General features: G+C 43.5%; 1 protein-coding gene across 6 annotated transcripts in view; it reads left to right on the forward strand.

The window, feature by feature from the left end:
* Positions 1 to 10598, forward strand: part of LOC104560799 (haloacid dehalogenase-like hydrolase domain-containing 5) — a 17152-nt gene extending 6554 nt beyond the window's left edge. For 5 of the 6 annotated variants that reach the window (XM_062007960.1, XM_062007962.1, XM_062007965.1 and 2 more), the window contains 6 exons: positions 595 to 707; positions 2127 to 2220; positions 3361 to 3394; positions 4879 to 5053; positions 7351 to 7539; positions 8311 to 10598. In XM_062007960.1, coding sequence (XP_061863944.1) covers positions 595 to 707; positions 2127 to 2220; positions 3361 to 3394; positions 4879 to 5053; positions 7351 to 7539; positions 8311 to 8707 — 1002 coding nt within the window. In that variant the 3' untranslated portion in view covers positions 8708 to 10598. The remainder of the gene's footprint in view (positions 1 to 594; positions 708 to 2126; positions 2221 to 3360; positions 3395 to 4878; positions 5054 to 7350; positions 7540 to 8310) is intronic. The other variant, XM_062007961.1, reaches the window with a different exon arrangement.
* The last annotated feature ends 2885 nt before the right edge of the window (positions 10599 to 13483 follow it).

Here is a 13483-nt window from a genome sequence, read left to right on the forward strand (position 1 = left end):
CCTTTTGTTCCAGTGAGGACCAGCAAACTTGGACCTGTCTGTAGCAACAAAATCCTCTTGTGTCAGGGGTGAAATGACATGGCAATTATTTTGTGGGGGTTTAGCTCTATAAAGGTGGTAAGTAGTGATTCATAAAGCATCCCTCCAGGATAATGATGTTTACTGGTTTATACCTGTTGAAAGAATGGGGAAAGGTAAACTAAAAGAAAGGAGTCTCCTGAAGCAATTATATCCATGCTGCAGTCTAGCAAAGGGACCATGGCTGGGACTAGGGCAGATCTGGTTCTTCTTCCCTCCTTGTTTTCTAAAGGAATTTGATGATTCTGTAAAACAAGGAGAGAGAGAACATGGTTTTCATGTTGAACAGAGTCATTTTGGAAACTATGTATTGTGCATGACAGTTCATCAGTAGTGTATCTTTTCCTGGCACGTTATCAATACATAGTCTATTAAACATAGTGGAAGATGGTAATGGGGAGGGGGTGGGTAGTTATGTACAATTGTGCTATAAATTAGCAAATTTACTAATTAACTGAATGTAAATAACTTCCCTGGAAACCAACAGACTCCTTTTTGTTTTCAAATCCCAAACAGGTTTCCCAGGATCAGGTGATGATGTCACACAGTCCTCTGCGGATGTTCAAACGTTACCATGAAAAATGTGTCCTTGTATCTGGCCAAGGACCACTTCTTGATATTGCTCAGGAGTATCTTTTACAAAAACAAGCACTTGCTGTTCAAGGATTTTCCTCAGTCGAGTCCAGGGGACCCTGTGGATCAAGACCAAATGTTACCACAATACAAATCCAAGGGCAGCTCCTACTAAGGTGTCAAGTTTATGTGCTGAAAACGGTTGGTGTGTTGATATTTGCTTCACTTTGTTCTGCTTTTAATGAGGAAGGGAAAAAGAGAATGGACTTCATGGAGTCATACATGAAGGACACTTCAGCACAAAGGGTTTGTGCTCTCATGAGGATGAGAGTGGCATTCCACCCATTACTTGTCACATCTGACTTTTAGCTCATTGGCTCAGGATCTGCTTGTGAGCATGTGGCCAGGCCAGATCACACTGGGGTTTTTTTGTCACCAACATCTAGAGTAGAACTACACTTGAAAAGATTTTGCCACTTCTACACCAGCTGCTAAAAAGAACTTGAATTATGTTGGTATAAAGGTGGTATCAAAGCTTCAGACTTTAATTTTATGACCTTAACTTTTGCATAATCCTCACTCGTGCTTCCAGTAGCTTTGCTCTGCACATCTTCCTTTACTGGGACTTTATTTAAAGCTGGTGTAAATCATAAGTTGTAAAAAAATACACGTGCAACTTCTAAGTATAAACTTTATTTCAAGTACAGAGGTGAGGAAAAGTTACCCAAGGAACATTCCACCTAACTGTCAATGTTTGTTAGGCGTGGCTGAGTGAAAAGCGTTACCAAATGCTGAGCACCAAATGCAAACCCCATCTTTCTGTCACAAAGCATTTCCATACAGGGTAATCTTCTCTTGAAAGAACTTTACAAATGGCTTGTGCTGTTAATTCCAGTACAAAGTCAGGTGGCTTCATTTGTATAACTGATGTATTTAAACAGCTCCTATTTTCATCTTACTTTCATTTCTTCTCTCATTGTAGGAACTTGTCTTACTGTTGAGAGCAGAATCACAACTGCTTTTTAACAAAGGAGCAGTTTTAGGTTACCTCTTGTTAATTGTGTTTAAATTAGTGGGCTGTAGAAGAGCACAAGTGTGCAAAGCAGGAGCTTAGTTTTCCCCTTTTGCTCTTTTCTGATGTGTTTATCCTGACTCCCCTGTGGAGCATACTTAGACCCCATTGGCCAGGCCTCTGTTTTGCAAGAGGCTGAGCTTCACAGTCTTTGTTCATCTAGCCATACATTTATATCATCCCTGCCTTAAATTTTCAGATGCCTAGGTCTCCTATTTATAAATAAGAAATCATCATCCTTATCTTGCAGAAGAAAAAGTCACTCTTTGAAGTGTTGCTCTCCTTCCTAACTCATTTGCTTTACCAGATAAAACCCACGTGTTAAAATCATTATAAGGGAAGTGCCAGTTTTTTAAATCTTTCAAGATAAGCCATTCTGGATCCTTAACTGGTCCTTTCCCAGCCTTGGTTTCTGTCAGCCTATCACCATTGAAACCCTGCGGGAGAAGCACCCTTTGCTGGACGCAGTTGACCATGACAGAAGACCCAGCGTTCTGGTGAGTGTAGAGTTTCAGTTTCAAGTTCTTTATTTGTTCATTAGATGCCATTCCATAGCAGGGGTCAATAATTAGCCACTGGGATACTGCTGTTGTTCTTGCACTGTCTCTTGACGTTGTTTTCCTGCTTCTTTATTTGGTTTGTGTCTGCATTTTCATGAACAGCTGTATAGACACTTCTGTTTTCCTGTCTGCAGTAATCCTTTAACATAATCTTTGTTTTTGTGACTTACTGTTGTGGGATAGTTCAGATACCTAGCTCAAAATCTGCCTTGGAAACCTTTTTAGCTTTCTCAGATGCGTGGAAGATAGAACAGGCTTTTTCCTTCAGTGCAGGATTGTCTTGGTATTGTTTCTAGGCTGTGAGGTTGCTTTGCAGAGAACACATTTTTCTCCCAAAGACTCTCCTTTTTTTAACCATTATTTAAATATATTAGAACACGAGCAGTACATACAGTGTGGTTTCAACTGAAGTGTGCAGCATTTCCCAGAGAAGTGAGTAGGTGCACAGTAAATACAGGTGTGTATTGTACATATTCAGGATTAGCATCTAGAGTGGGGTTTTCCCACGTGAAGCTGAGACGTTCTTTGTGGTTGGTACAGTCTGTGACTCAGTTTTTTACCCCCTCTGCCTCAACCACGCAGAGGTAATGCTCAAGAAGCTGTGAATGTATCTGTCACCCCAGGGGGTAAACCATGACGTGCAAGCTGTTATTTGTTTAGTAGATGTATGAAGTGTTACACAATGTATTTTTCTTTCTTTGCAGTGTTAGAAGAAATACACTTCAAAAACTATTTTTCAAACGTCATGTTAATGCTACAGGCCTCTTAGTCCTGTGGAAAAGTAAACATCAAGTACTTTCACACCCAAGGAAGTGAAAGAGCTGAAGCTTTCCAGCTTGCCAGAGGCAGCTAAATAGGAGGGATACAGAACACATTAATTTGTCTGATGTCTATTTGCCCCAGAATTGAAGCAGAGGTTTATAAGTAAACCGACGTCAGGTATAGAGCAAAGTAGAGGGTGTGTTTGCTGTCAGTGTGGCAGAAGGCAGCTGTGGGAGCTATACTTGAATTTATTCTGTTAAGAATAGTAGTAGCTGTTTAATCTTGTAGAAAACTTTCATTTTTTTCTTATTGCAGTACCCCTCTGCTGTGGAGCTTCCCAAGATTGAGGGTCAGTTATCTTTATTTAACTTGCAACTCTCTGTTAATAGATGAAATATCTCTGTTGTACTTTATCATTACAGTTTGGGTTTAGATTGCTGAGTGTTTCAGAAAGTTTGCTGAGACAGTTCCAAAATCCCCTTGTTAGTGCCATGTGTCTCTAATTTGGAATGGATCTCATGGGGTAAAGCCGTGGGGTTTAACATGTACCGTTTGCAGGCGTGTGGTGAAGTTTCAGCAGGTAGACAAGGTTGGCTTTCCTCGTCATCTTCCTTCATCAGGCTGTTGCTGCCTTCCTTTCAGAAACAAGGAACCAGCTGACGTGTGTTCAGAAGTAATCAGTCTTGTTCTGCCAGTAGTCAGGATGGGCACTTCAGGGTTACAGTATAAGTGCTTTGTTTCAGCACACTGTTCACCCTCTGTTCACTCTCGTCTCATCTGAAGTACAAGAAAGTACAAAATGGACTTTAGGATTTAAAAGAGCGCATGTCAATTGTTGCTGAAGAGCAGACAATGTCTTAAAAACCCTCACTTTTTGTTTCAAGATGAACAAAATAACATCTCATGGATTATTTAAAGACTAGATGAGACCAATGTCATCCTGGGGTGGATGAGAAGGGCTGTGGGCAGTATGTGGAGAGAGGTTCTCCTCACCCTCTGCTCTGCCCTCTGGAATATTGTGTCCAGTTCTGAGCCCCTCAGTTCCAGAAGGACAGGGAGCTGCTGGAGAGAGTTCAGTGCAGGGACACAGAGATGATGGAGTGGAGCATCTCATTTCTGATGAAAGGCTGAGGGAGCTGGGGCTCTGCAGCTTGGAGAAGACTGAGGGATGAGCTCATTCATGTTTACAAATCCATAAAGGGTGGGTGTCAGGAGGCTGGAGCCAGGCTGTGCTCAGTGATGGCCAATGATAGGACAAGGGGCAATGGGGACAAGCTGGAGCAGAAGAGGTTCCAAAGAAACACAAGGAGAAACTTCTTCAGTGTTGAGGTGAGGGAGCACTGGAAAGGGCTGCCCAGATGGGCTGTGGAGTCTCCTTCTCTGGAGACATTCCAACCCAGCTGGATGAGTTCCTGTGTGCCCTACTCTAGGTGGTGCTGCTCTGGCAGGGGGGTTGCACTGGATGAGCTTTCAGACTCCCTTCCAACCCTTGAGATCCTGTGAGATTCTGTATGGAAGCACAGAATTCCCAAAGCTGTGTGAGGCTTAGAAATACAGTTCAGAAGTCACTGTTCTGTGGTGCTGTGGAGAAACTTAGCCAATTACATTCTTTCTTTTAAAACCTGTAGATTTTGCAGAGGGATCTTAGTACTGCTGAGGTTTTCTGTGAATGAAAGGGTATGTAGTACATTAAACCACGAAGTTAATGTGACTCTTTCCTCAGTTTGTGGTTAAATCATTTGTTCAGTCTCTTTAGACCTAGCTCTAGAGTCAGAGATGTGGTGCCCTGTTAACTAATTCCCCAACCCTGTTTTGTAATTCGTGTTCTGATAGCTGTTGTTTTGTTTGGGGAGCCAGTCAGATGGGAAACCAACCTCCAGTTGATAATAGACGTTTTGCTGACAAGTGGCTACCCTGGAAACCCGTATCACCATGAAAATTACCCTCACATTCCTGTCCTGGCTTGTAACATGGATCTGATGTGGGTAGCTGAAGCACAGTCCCCAAGGTAAGTGTGATTCTAACACATGTATATGATGATATATTTGGGGTTTCCTCACTCCTTTTGTACAATTCAGTCAGTACTGGCATACAAAGTGCCTGCTCTAGCTTGTCCTGTGAGGTCTCTAAAGCAATGCACTTCCAGCAAATGCTGCCTTATTACTGCCTACCTTATTGCATTCAGGAAATCACTTACTCAAGGTAAAAACTGCTTTTAAGCTCTCAATGTTTCTGTTTCCCTGCTCCCAGAAGAGTGGGGGAAGCTGGGGTTTTGCCTGAGGGCCTCAGACATCTGTTGGAAGGAAAAAATGAAAACATAATCAAGGCTATTGTTTTATTCCATTAGATCCTTCTTTGGGGTTTCTCTTTTCCACCCTACAGTTCCTGGTAGGGTAAAGAGTTAACCCTGCCTGTTTGAGCTGAGGATGTTGTAGTGAGCCCTTTAAGGAACATACTAAACCCAAGTGGGACCCGGGGAGCAAGGTGGCATGATCTCTGACAGTGCTTTTATTTGAAGGTAGTCCTTGAATAGTTTTCTTTTCCCATCCATCCTCCCCCATCTAGAATTTGAACATGTGCTGAAATAGAAACTGTTCTTACTGTGACTTGATTGCTGGGTGGAATATCTTGTCAGATATCCTCACTGGGGTGCCAAGCCCTTCTCTAATTAGCACATTGGCAAAAGACAGATGTGGGATAGTCTCAGGCTAGAGAAAGGCAACCAATGTGTCTCCAGTGAGTCAGACAGTTTCAGCTGTGTCCTTTGGGAATGATCCAGTATAAAGTTTGTTTTCTCCTTCGAGTTGGTCAGTAGGACAGTTGGTTGCATCTGTGGGTGCTGGAGTATAATGGAGTGTATGTTGGAGCATAATGCTATGACTAAGTTGTTTTGAGCTGTTGCTAATAATTACTGGAAATAATTCTGTGCTTATTTATTAGTACTTCATAATAGAAAGCAACAAAGAGGGTGGAGAGAGGGACTGAGAGGTTAGTTCAGATTTGAGAAAAGCTGATTCCTTACCACACTTGATGGTGCTACAGCTGCTTCCTTCTTTGTAGCCTTTTACCTTAAAAGACTATTTTGATTTTTTTAGGCCACTAGAGACTTAATTTCTTTTATCAGTGCACCCCATACACCTCTACTGGCTTCTGATGCTCATTATATTTGTGTTTAAGGCTTTTTTTTAGGCTGTAGATGCCTGGTTTGAGCAGTTCCACTAATCTGTGTGCCTTAGAAGTCACCTAGGTAGTACATGTAACTTACTCTATATAAAGTTGTTGTATACCAACTTTTTGTTCTTCTTAGGGTGTTTTTTGGTAATTTGATGTTCTCAAGTGCTATATTCATCCCTAACCCCACACCCTGACTTCAGTAACAAAGCCAAACTGCATTTTTCATGATGGGTTTACATCTTCTAAAAGACTGATTTGATGCATTGGTCGATGACCCATCACCAGGGTTTGCACCTTGATCAAAATAACTGAGTCATCAAAAGTATGCTGTAAGGTTATAGTTTGGTCCCTGCTCCTCCTTTACAACTATTCTGAGAGACACATGAAGTTGTTTTGTTTCTGTATTACAAGGGGGTTTTGGTATCCTCTGGAGAATCTTCCTCCCTTATTTTAATTTCCCCATTTCTCCTCTTCATGAGTTTAGCTGATTTGGTTGGGTCACTGCAGACAGTAGCTCACAGGCTAGGCATTATTTCAGGAGCCATCACTTTGGTAACTAGGATATCTACTTAAACCCAAGTAACACCAACACAAACCATTGCTACATTTTAAAAACAAGTCTGATGTGCTCTCTCAAAAACATGTGTTTAATGTGGTGTTCATTGTTCAGTTGATCTGCACTTAATTTTCAATGACATGGGTGGGAAATGTTGCATGCAAGAGAAGGCTGAGAGGAGACAGGATCACTACAACTACCTGAAAGAGTGTTGTAGTGTGGGGGAGTCGATCTCTTCTCTCCAGCAATGCATGATGGCACAAGAGGAAATGCACCAGGGGAGGTTGAGATTGGAGCTGAGGCAGAACCCTTTCCCTGAGAGGGTTGTCAGCCCCTGTGCCAGGCTGCCCAGGGAGCTGGGGGAGTGCCCAGCCCTGGAGCTACTGCAAAGCTGTGGAGCTGAGGTGCTGAGGGCCATTGGGTTAGTGGTGGGCTTGGCAGGGTGAGGGGAGATTGAACTTGATGAGCTTTAAGGTCTTTTCCAACTGATCCTGCGCTAGTTACAGGATATTATTTATTCCTAAAATAGCTTTGGGCTTTTCAACCTGTAGTTAATATCATTTATATCTGTGTAGGTTTGGGCATGGAACATTCATGGTTTGTTTGGAAAACATTTACAAGAAGATCACTGGCAAAGATCTGAAGTATGAGGCGTTGATGGGCAAACCCAGCCAAGTGACCTACCAGTACGCTGAGCACCTCATCCGGGCCCAGGCAGCACAGCGGCAGTGGCAGAAACCCATTCAAACGCTTTATGCTGTCGGGTAAGGGAGCTGAGTCTGGCCAGGTCAGCTGGAAATTGTTCACCACATAAACACCAGCAAAGAAAAATACCCAGCTGAGGAGTTTGTGTCTCATGCCATTGGCACCACCTCACGTTCCTGGTGCCCTGCTGTGCTCATTGTCATGTTTTCGAGTCTCACTTGTTCTAATCTAGAGAATCAATAATATTTTGCTCTTTCCATGTGTAATTTCTGTAGAAGCACAAAAAATGGTTTAGAGGCAGCTAAGATTGCTCCTGACTTTATTTTTTTATCCCTGTAATAGGCTGTGCAAATAGAATTAAGAGGGTGCTTGTTTTATTAGGTTTACTGCTAAAACACCAACAAGCTTTGAGTGACTGCCAGTTATTAGAGAGCGTAGAGCTATTTGTGAGGTCACTAAGCCTGGTCATGTGCTATTGTGTGTGTTGTCACACCACAGAGTCTCTTTCACAGAAAGACATAAAGTTGCATTGTATGAAAGACTGTTTCAGCATCTTCAAGATGTCTGGAAACAGAATAAGCTCATTCATGGAGTGCTAGTACCTACCCTCGATTTCCCCTCCCCCTTGCTCCAATCTGCAGTTTCAATATGGAGAGCCATTCACTTTTATCATGTGGCACACTAAACCAGCGTGGTGTAATCAAACAGCTGCAGCTCTGGGTCTCTCCTGAAAACAAACTGCTAAATGAGACCCTAGACATGCCTTTTGCATGTTGAAGTCTGACAAGTGAAATGGCACTGCTGACTAATCTCTCCCCTTACGCTGCCAGAGATAACCTCATGACGGATGTCTACGGTGCCAACCTGTACAATCGCTACCTTCAGGAGAACTCCAGAAAAGGTTCCAAGTCGAGGGTTCAGGCCAAAGTTGCTGGTGGCAGAGGATCTGCTGCGCTGTCTCAGGATGATGAAACAGACAACAGCTGGGAGAATGAATTGGCCTCTGCAGCTGCTGCCCACTGTAGGTCTGTTCTCGTTTGTACCGGGGTTTACAACCCTCACACCGAGGTGCCCTTGGACCCCAGGGACAGCATCACTGAAACAGCGTTCCATGGCCACAGAGATTTTCGATTCGATCCCGGTTTAGTGGAACCTGATCATATTGTCCCAGATGTCAATGCTGCTGTAGACCTGGTCTTCCAGCTGGAGAACTTTGCACCTAATTGAGACAACCGTGGTTTCTTAAGGACTTCTCAGTGCTATGCTTTTCTTCCAAAAAGAAACCAAACAGTGCTTTAAAATGCTGCCAGCAGCTGCTGCTCACTACATCTCCTACCTTTTAAATTAATACAGTCTTATATTAAGTATACTGAAGTATATTAATATTCTTAATATAAGTATATTAATAGCAAGAATGCTTTTTAAAGTACTTTCATCAGATACAGAATCTCTTGCTTTAGTTGCCCTTTATTGTCATCCTCTTCATTATGTTGGGTATTCTAATAGCAGTTTTTCAGAGCAGCTTACATGTGCTACTGGTGCTTAGACTCCCATGTGTCAGTACCTTCTTTTGTTGAATAGAAGATTTAGCTCCGAGGCCTTGGGGATCCTGAGGGTATGGGATGGTGGTGCTGGGATCCTTCACACAGCTACAGATCGGCTGGTATGGAGCACGGTGTGTGTCACTGCAAGTGTTCTGCAAGCACTGAGTGCTCTTTCAAGTTAGAGCAAAGTTCAAGGCTGTTCTGCTACCTTGTCTTTGCTCACAGCCTTTCTTTTTACTAGTTCTCTCATGTCTGGAGCTGCTATTGCTTCTCTCTACTCTGCCATCCTTAATAGAAATGCCCATGTAAGATGCAGGAGGCTGCCTTGTTAACACCAATTTTCAAACTCCAAATAAGCTGAACTCGGTGATGTGAGGAAAGCAGCTCACATTGGGTGTACTGTGCAGCATAATACTGGGCCTTTTTGTCTTTGCCTTTTTTATCTGCACTGTTTTGAGGAATTTAGAACCTTGGAAAGCTTTAGCAATTATGTTTCAGGCTTTTCTATCAGTTGGACTTTTCCATTGAATGAGTGACTACTGGTTGGGCAAAAAGTGCCTAATAATTTACTTGAAGCTCCACGCCACTGTGTTAATTAACCAGCCTTTAGTGTGGTACCTTTCATCCTGTGGCAATGTTACATGTTGTTTGGTTCATGGATTTTATAGCTGTTCATTTAAAAAGAAAAGAAACAAGTAATTTATTTTATGTTATTTTTGTAAAGTGCTTTTAAAAGTTATCATCCAGTTTTGAAACTAGTTTTGTGTTAGTTTGTCCTGACCCAGTACATGGTATATACTTGTGCCATAAGCTTGGAAAACATAATCCAATTAGGTGTGTTGTAAAAACAAAAGTCAGTTTACACACAAATACAACTTAACATCCCCTTGGAGGCAAGCCAGGTTGTTATGGTTGGGGTTTGGGGTGGTTTCTTTTCCTCAAATTAGAACTATAAAACAAAAACCTGTGGGTCTTCAGTTTTCCCAAGTCCTTGCAGAGGTAGCAGGATGCTGGCTTAAAAGCATCTAGTGTCACAACTTCCTGGCCGACCTCTTCACTGTGTTATCACCCTGATGTCAAAATCTGACAGCTCACCTTGTGAAGAGAACATTGCTGCTATCAATCAGAGGGTTTTGGTTTGTTTTCTCCATTTGCAAACCACTGCATTCCCCTCTCTCTGCTGTCAGGACTGTTGATTCATTCACTCATCATGTTTCATAAGTAGCTTTCAACATTTCTTGCTGGATCCAGTTTAAGGGACACGGCTCTAAACAGTGTATGTCCTGTTTCTTCACTGGGAAAGTGTTACAGCAGCACATTCTTGCCTTTATTTTTATTGCTACAATAAACACATTTACCTGTTTCTTCAGCACTTTTCTGTAGTGCACCAACTCTTTGCAAAGTATGCCAAATATTTCTAAGTAAAGATTGCAGTTTTGTAAAAAGTCAAGATGACTTGAGGTAGCATTGTTTCAATCCTGCAGCATGCTGTAGAGCTCTTTCAGCTGTTACTGGAAGCCATTTCAGGCTGTCAGTGAAGCAAAGAATAAACATGTGGAAGCTGATGAACAGAACATCTTCGGTTTGGTTTGGTTTGTTTTTTTTACCTCCCCCAGAACATGCAGGAACACCTCAAAAGTTTTGTGAAGGAGATGTGAATATACTCTTTAAAATTCATCCCTCAAGGACCTGTGAATATGTTCTTTAAACTTCATCCCTCATGGAAACATTACCTTGTAATGCATATGTGTAAGAAAAAAACAACCCAAACCTGTTTGGCTGCCCATCAGGCTGCTACTGTTTTTCAGCTGACAGGAAGACAGGTTTCTATATCCTTTTTATACCATTTAGGCTGTGTCTGTGTTGCAAGGGTGTGAATGTTGCCCGAGGAGCCTGCCTGAGCTACCTTTAATGTGATTTTTGGTGTGAATGCATGTGTGGGTCTCCATAGCAGGCTCAGGTGCCACTACATTTGGAGATCTGTCAGCACAAACCAAAAAATAGGCAGTTGTTGCCACAGATGGTGGACAAAGATGATCAGTGTTTATGGGTATTACCATAAAACACCAAAGAGAAATGGTGGTGTAGTAGACACTTGTGGTATAGCAGTGTTGCTGGGCAAACATTCTGGTCGTGTATCATGAAAAAACAAATGTTTAAGGAAATATCTGAAGGGCTACAGTGAGTTATCACTGAGGATGTCTACCTGGAGCTCTTGCTAAATATGAAGGACCTCACACCATCCACTTGCCAGCTGCTCCCAGAAGTTCACTGCAGTACTTAGCTAAACAGCCCCAGGTCCTGCAGTGTTTCCTCAGAAGGATGATGCTCCAGTCCCCTGATCATCTTGGTGGCCCTGCACTGGCCTCTCTCCCTCTGGAGCTGGGGAGCCTAGAACTGGACACAGAACTCCAGATGAGGCCTCAGCAGGGCAGAGCAGAGGGGGAGCAGAACCTCCCTCAACCTGCTGCCCACACTCTTGATGCCCCCAGGATGCCATTGGCACATTGCTGCTCATGGTTAGTTTATTATCAACCAGCACTCCCAGGTCTGTCTCCTGGAGCTGCTCTCCAGCAGGTCACCCCCAGCCTGTCCTGGTGCATGGGGTTGTTCCTTCCCAGATGCAGGACTCTGCCCTTGTCCTTGTTGAACCTCATGATGTTCTTTGCCTTTGAGCAAGCCGCTTCCTCAGGCACACATTCAGTGTCTGTGTGCACTGAGCACTTACACTGAAGGTACAATTCTGAAGCACTACAGTTACAGTGTTTTGTAGTAGTTTACTTCTTTCCATAAACTGATCTAAAAGTTTTTTTCTCTGGGATAGCCTTGCTTATGTTGCTATGTCCTATGTTCTTCAGCAACCCAAACATGGTGATACACTGCAATATGGTGTAATCAAATCACAGCTAGAGAAGTGGAGCCTAAAAGCATTTCCATTGTATTAAGAGATAAGATGCAGCCTCAGCAATGTGGTGGGACTGGCAGATGAGTATTGGTAAGAATATTGAAGAAGATCCTCTAAAGTGAATGTTTTCACTAAGCTGTGTTAGTATAGTATTGAAACCTGGTATATAATTTTTACACCTCTGTTGGAGTGCATTAAGCTTCATCCAGCAGGAATCCACCCGATGTGCATGGCAGAAGCTTCCCATCAAAAAACACCTTGTTCCAACCAAAAGTGTAATGCAGATATGACCACACACTTGGCAGAGTTGAGGTATTTAAGTCCAGGATCTTTTAAATTCTGGAAGAATGCAGAACATACATGGAATTTGGTCTGGGCTTTGGGGGATGCAAAGATGTCTGCTTTCACACATGGCCTGGCTTCACTTCTTCACCATCAGCTGTAGTTTCTGAGGGGATTATGTGTCATTTCAGTGAATTAACCTTTTGGCAGAAGACAGTGAGATGCTCAAAGTAGAGTGTAGTTGTTTTCCACATTAATGCCTGGTTCTCTGAGAAGGTAACCGTGGCTTGCTTCCTCAACAGCTTTCAAAATGTACTTGTCCAGCCTATCTCCCGTGGATGTGAACAGATATCAACATGTACTTAATTACCTTCAGCTTTCACATAAACTGTTCCTCAAAGCAGCACACACTTTTCAATGGCCTCAGCACGAGTACAGGTCACGAGCACGTCTCACAGGTATTTAGTTCAGCACAGCAAGGTCCCGGTGCTGGTTTCACCCTTGGGAAACTACCCCAGCCCCTGCAGTAAAACGACAGACTGGAAATGCCCTTGTCTTCAACACACGTGGGACCCCTCAGAAGTGAGTGTGCTTGTGAAGCGAAGGCAGGCGTGAAACTGACGCGGCCTGCGGCGGTGTATCCGCGCTGTGGCAGCTGAGCGCTATGGCGGCTGAGCGCTGCGGCGCTTCCCGCTCTGCTCCTGAGGGGCAGCGTGCGGCGTCCGCCGCCATCTTGGCTTTACCTCAGGGCGCCCGCGGCTGAGGCGCTGCTGGGCGGGCGGCAGGGCGAGGAGCCGGCTAATTGCCACTCGCTCCTCTTCTGGCTCCTTTCTAAAAAACGATTTTTGTCTCTTTTTTTTTTCCCACATCGTAGAAGTAGCAAAACGCAAAACTGTTCCCCCGAGTCGGCTCTGTAACGCTTAGAGTGTTCCTGGTTCTCCAGACCCGTGGACTTAAGTCCAGCTTGGTAAGTGGTACTGTGAACTTGGCAGGCCCTCAATAAGCCAAAATGCTTAAAAAAGTAGCATTCATCATGTTAGCTTCCTGTTGATGGCACCCTTTCACGGTTTCAAGCAAGTGCCAAGGTAAGGTTCTCCTGTCAGCGACTGAGAAATGGCACACAGGAGGTTGAGAGATGAGCTCAGAGTTTGGTGCTCTTGAACTCTCTCCCACCTGCTGGGAAAGAGATGTTTACGCCCAAATTTGCTGTAGATGGTTGCAAGTGACTCTGAAATATACAAGCTTTGGTAATGCTCTGTTGTATGTTTGGGG

Source organism: Colius striatus, chromosome 15, assembly GCF_028858725.1.
Source record: "Colius striatus isolate bColStr4 chromosome 15, bColStr4.1.hap1, whole genome shotgun sequence".
Classification (NCBI taxonomy): Eukaryota; Metazoa; Chordata; class Aves; order Coliiformes; family Coliidae; genus Colius; species Colius striatus.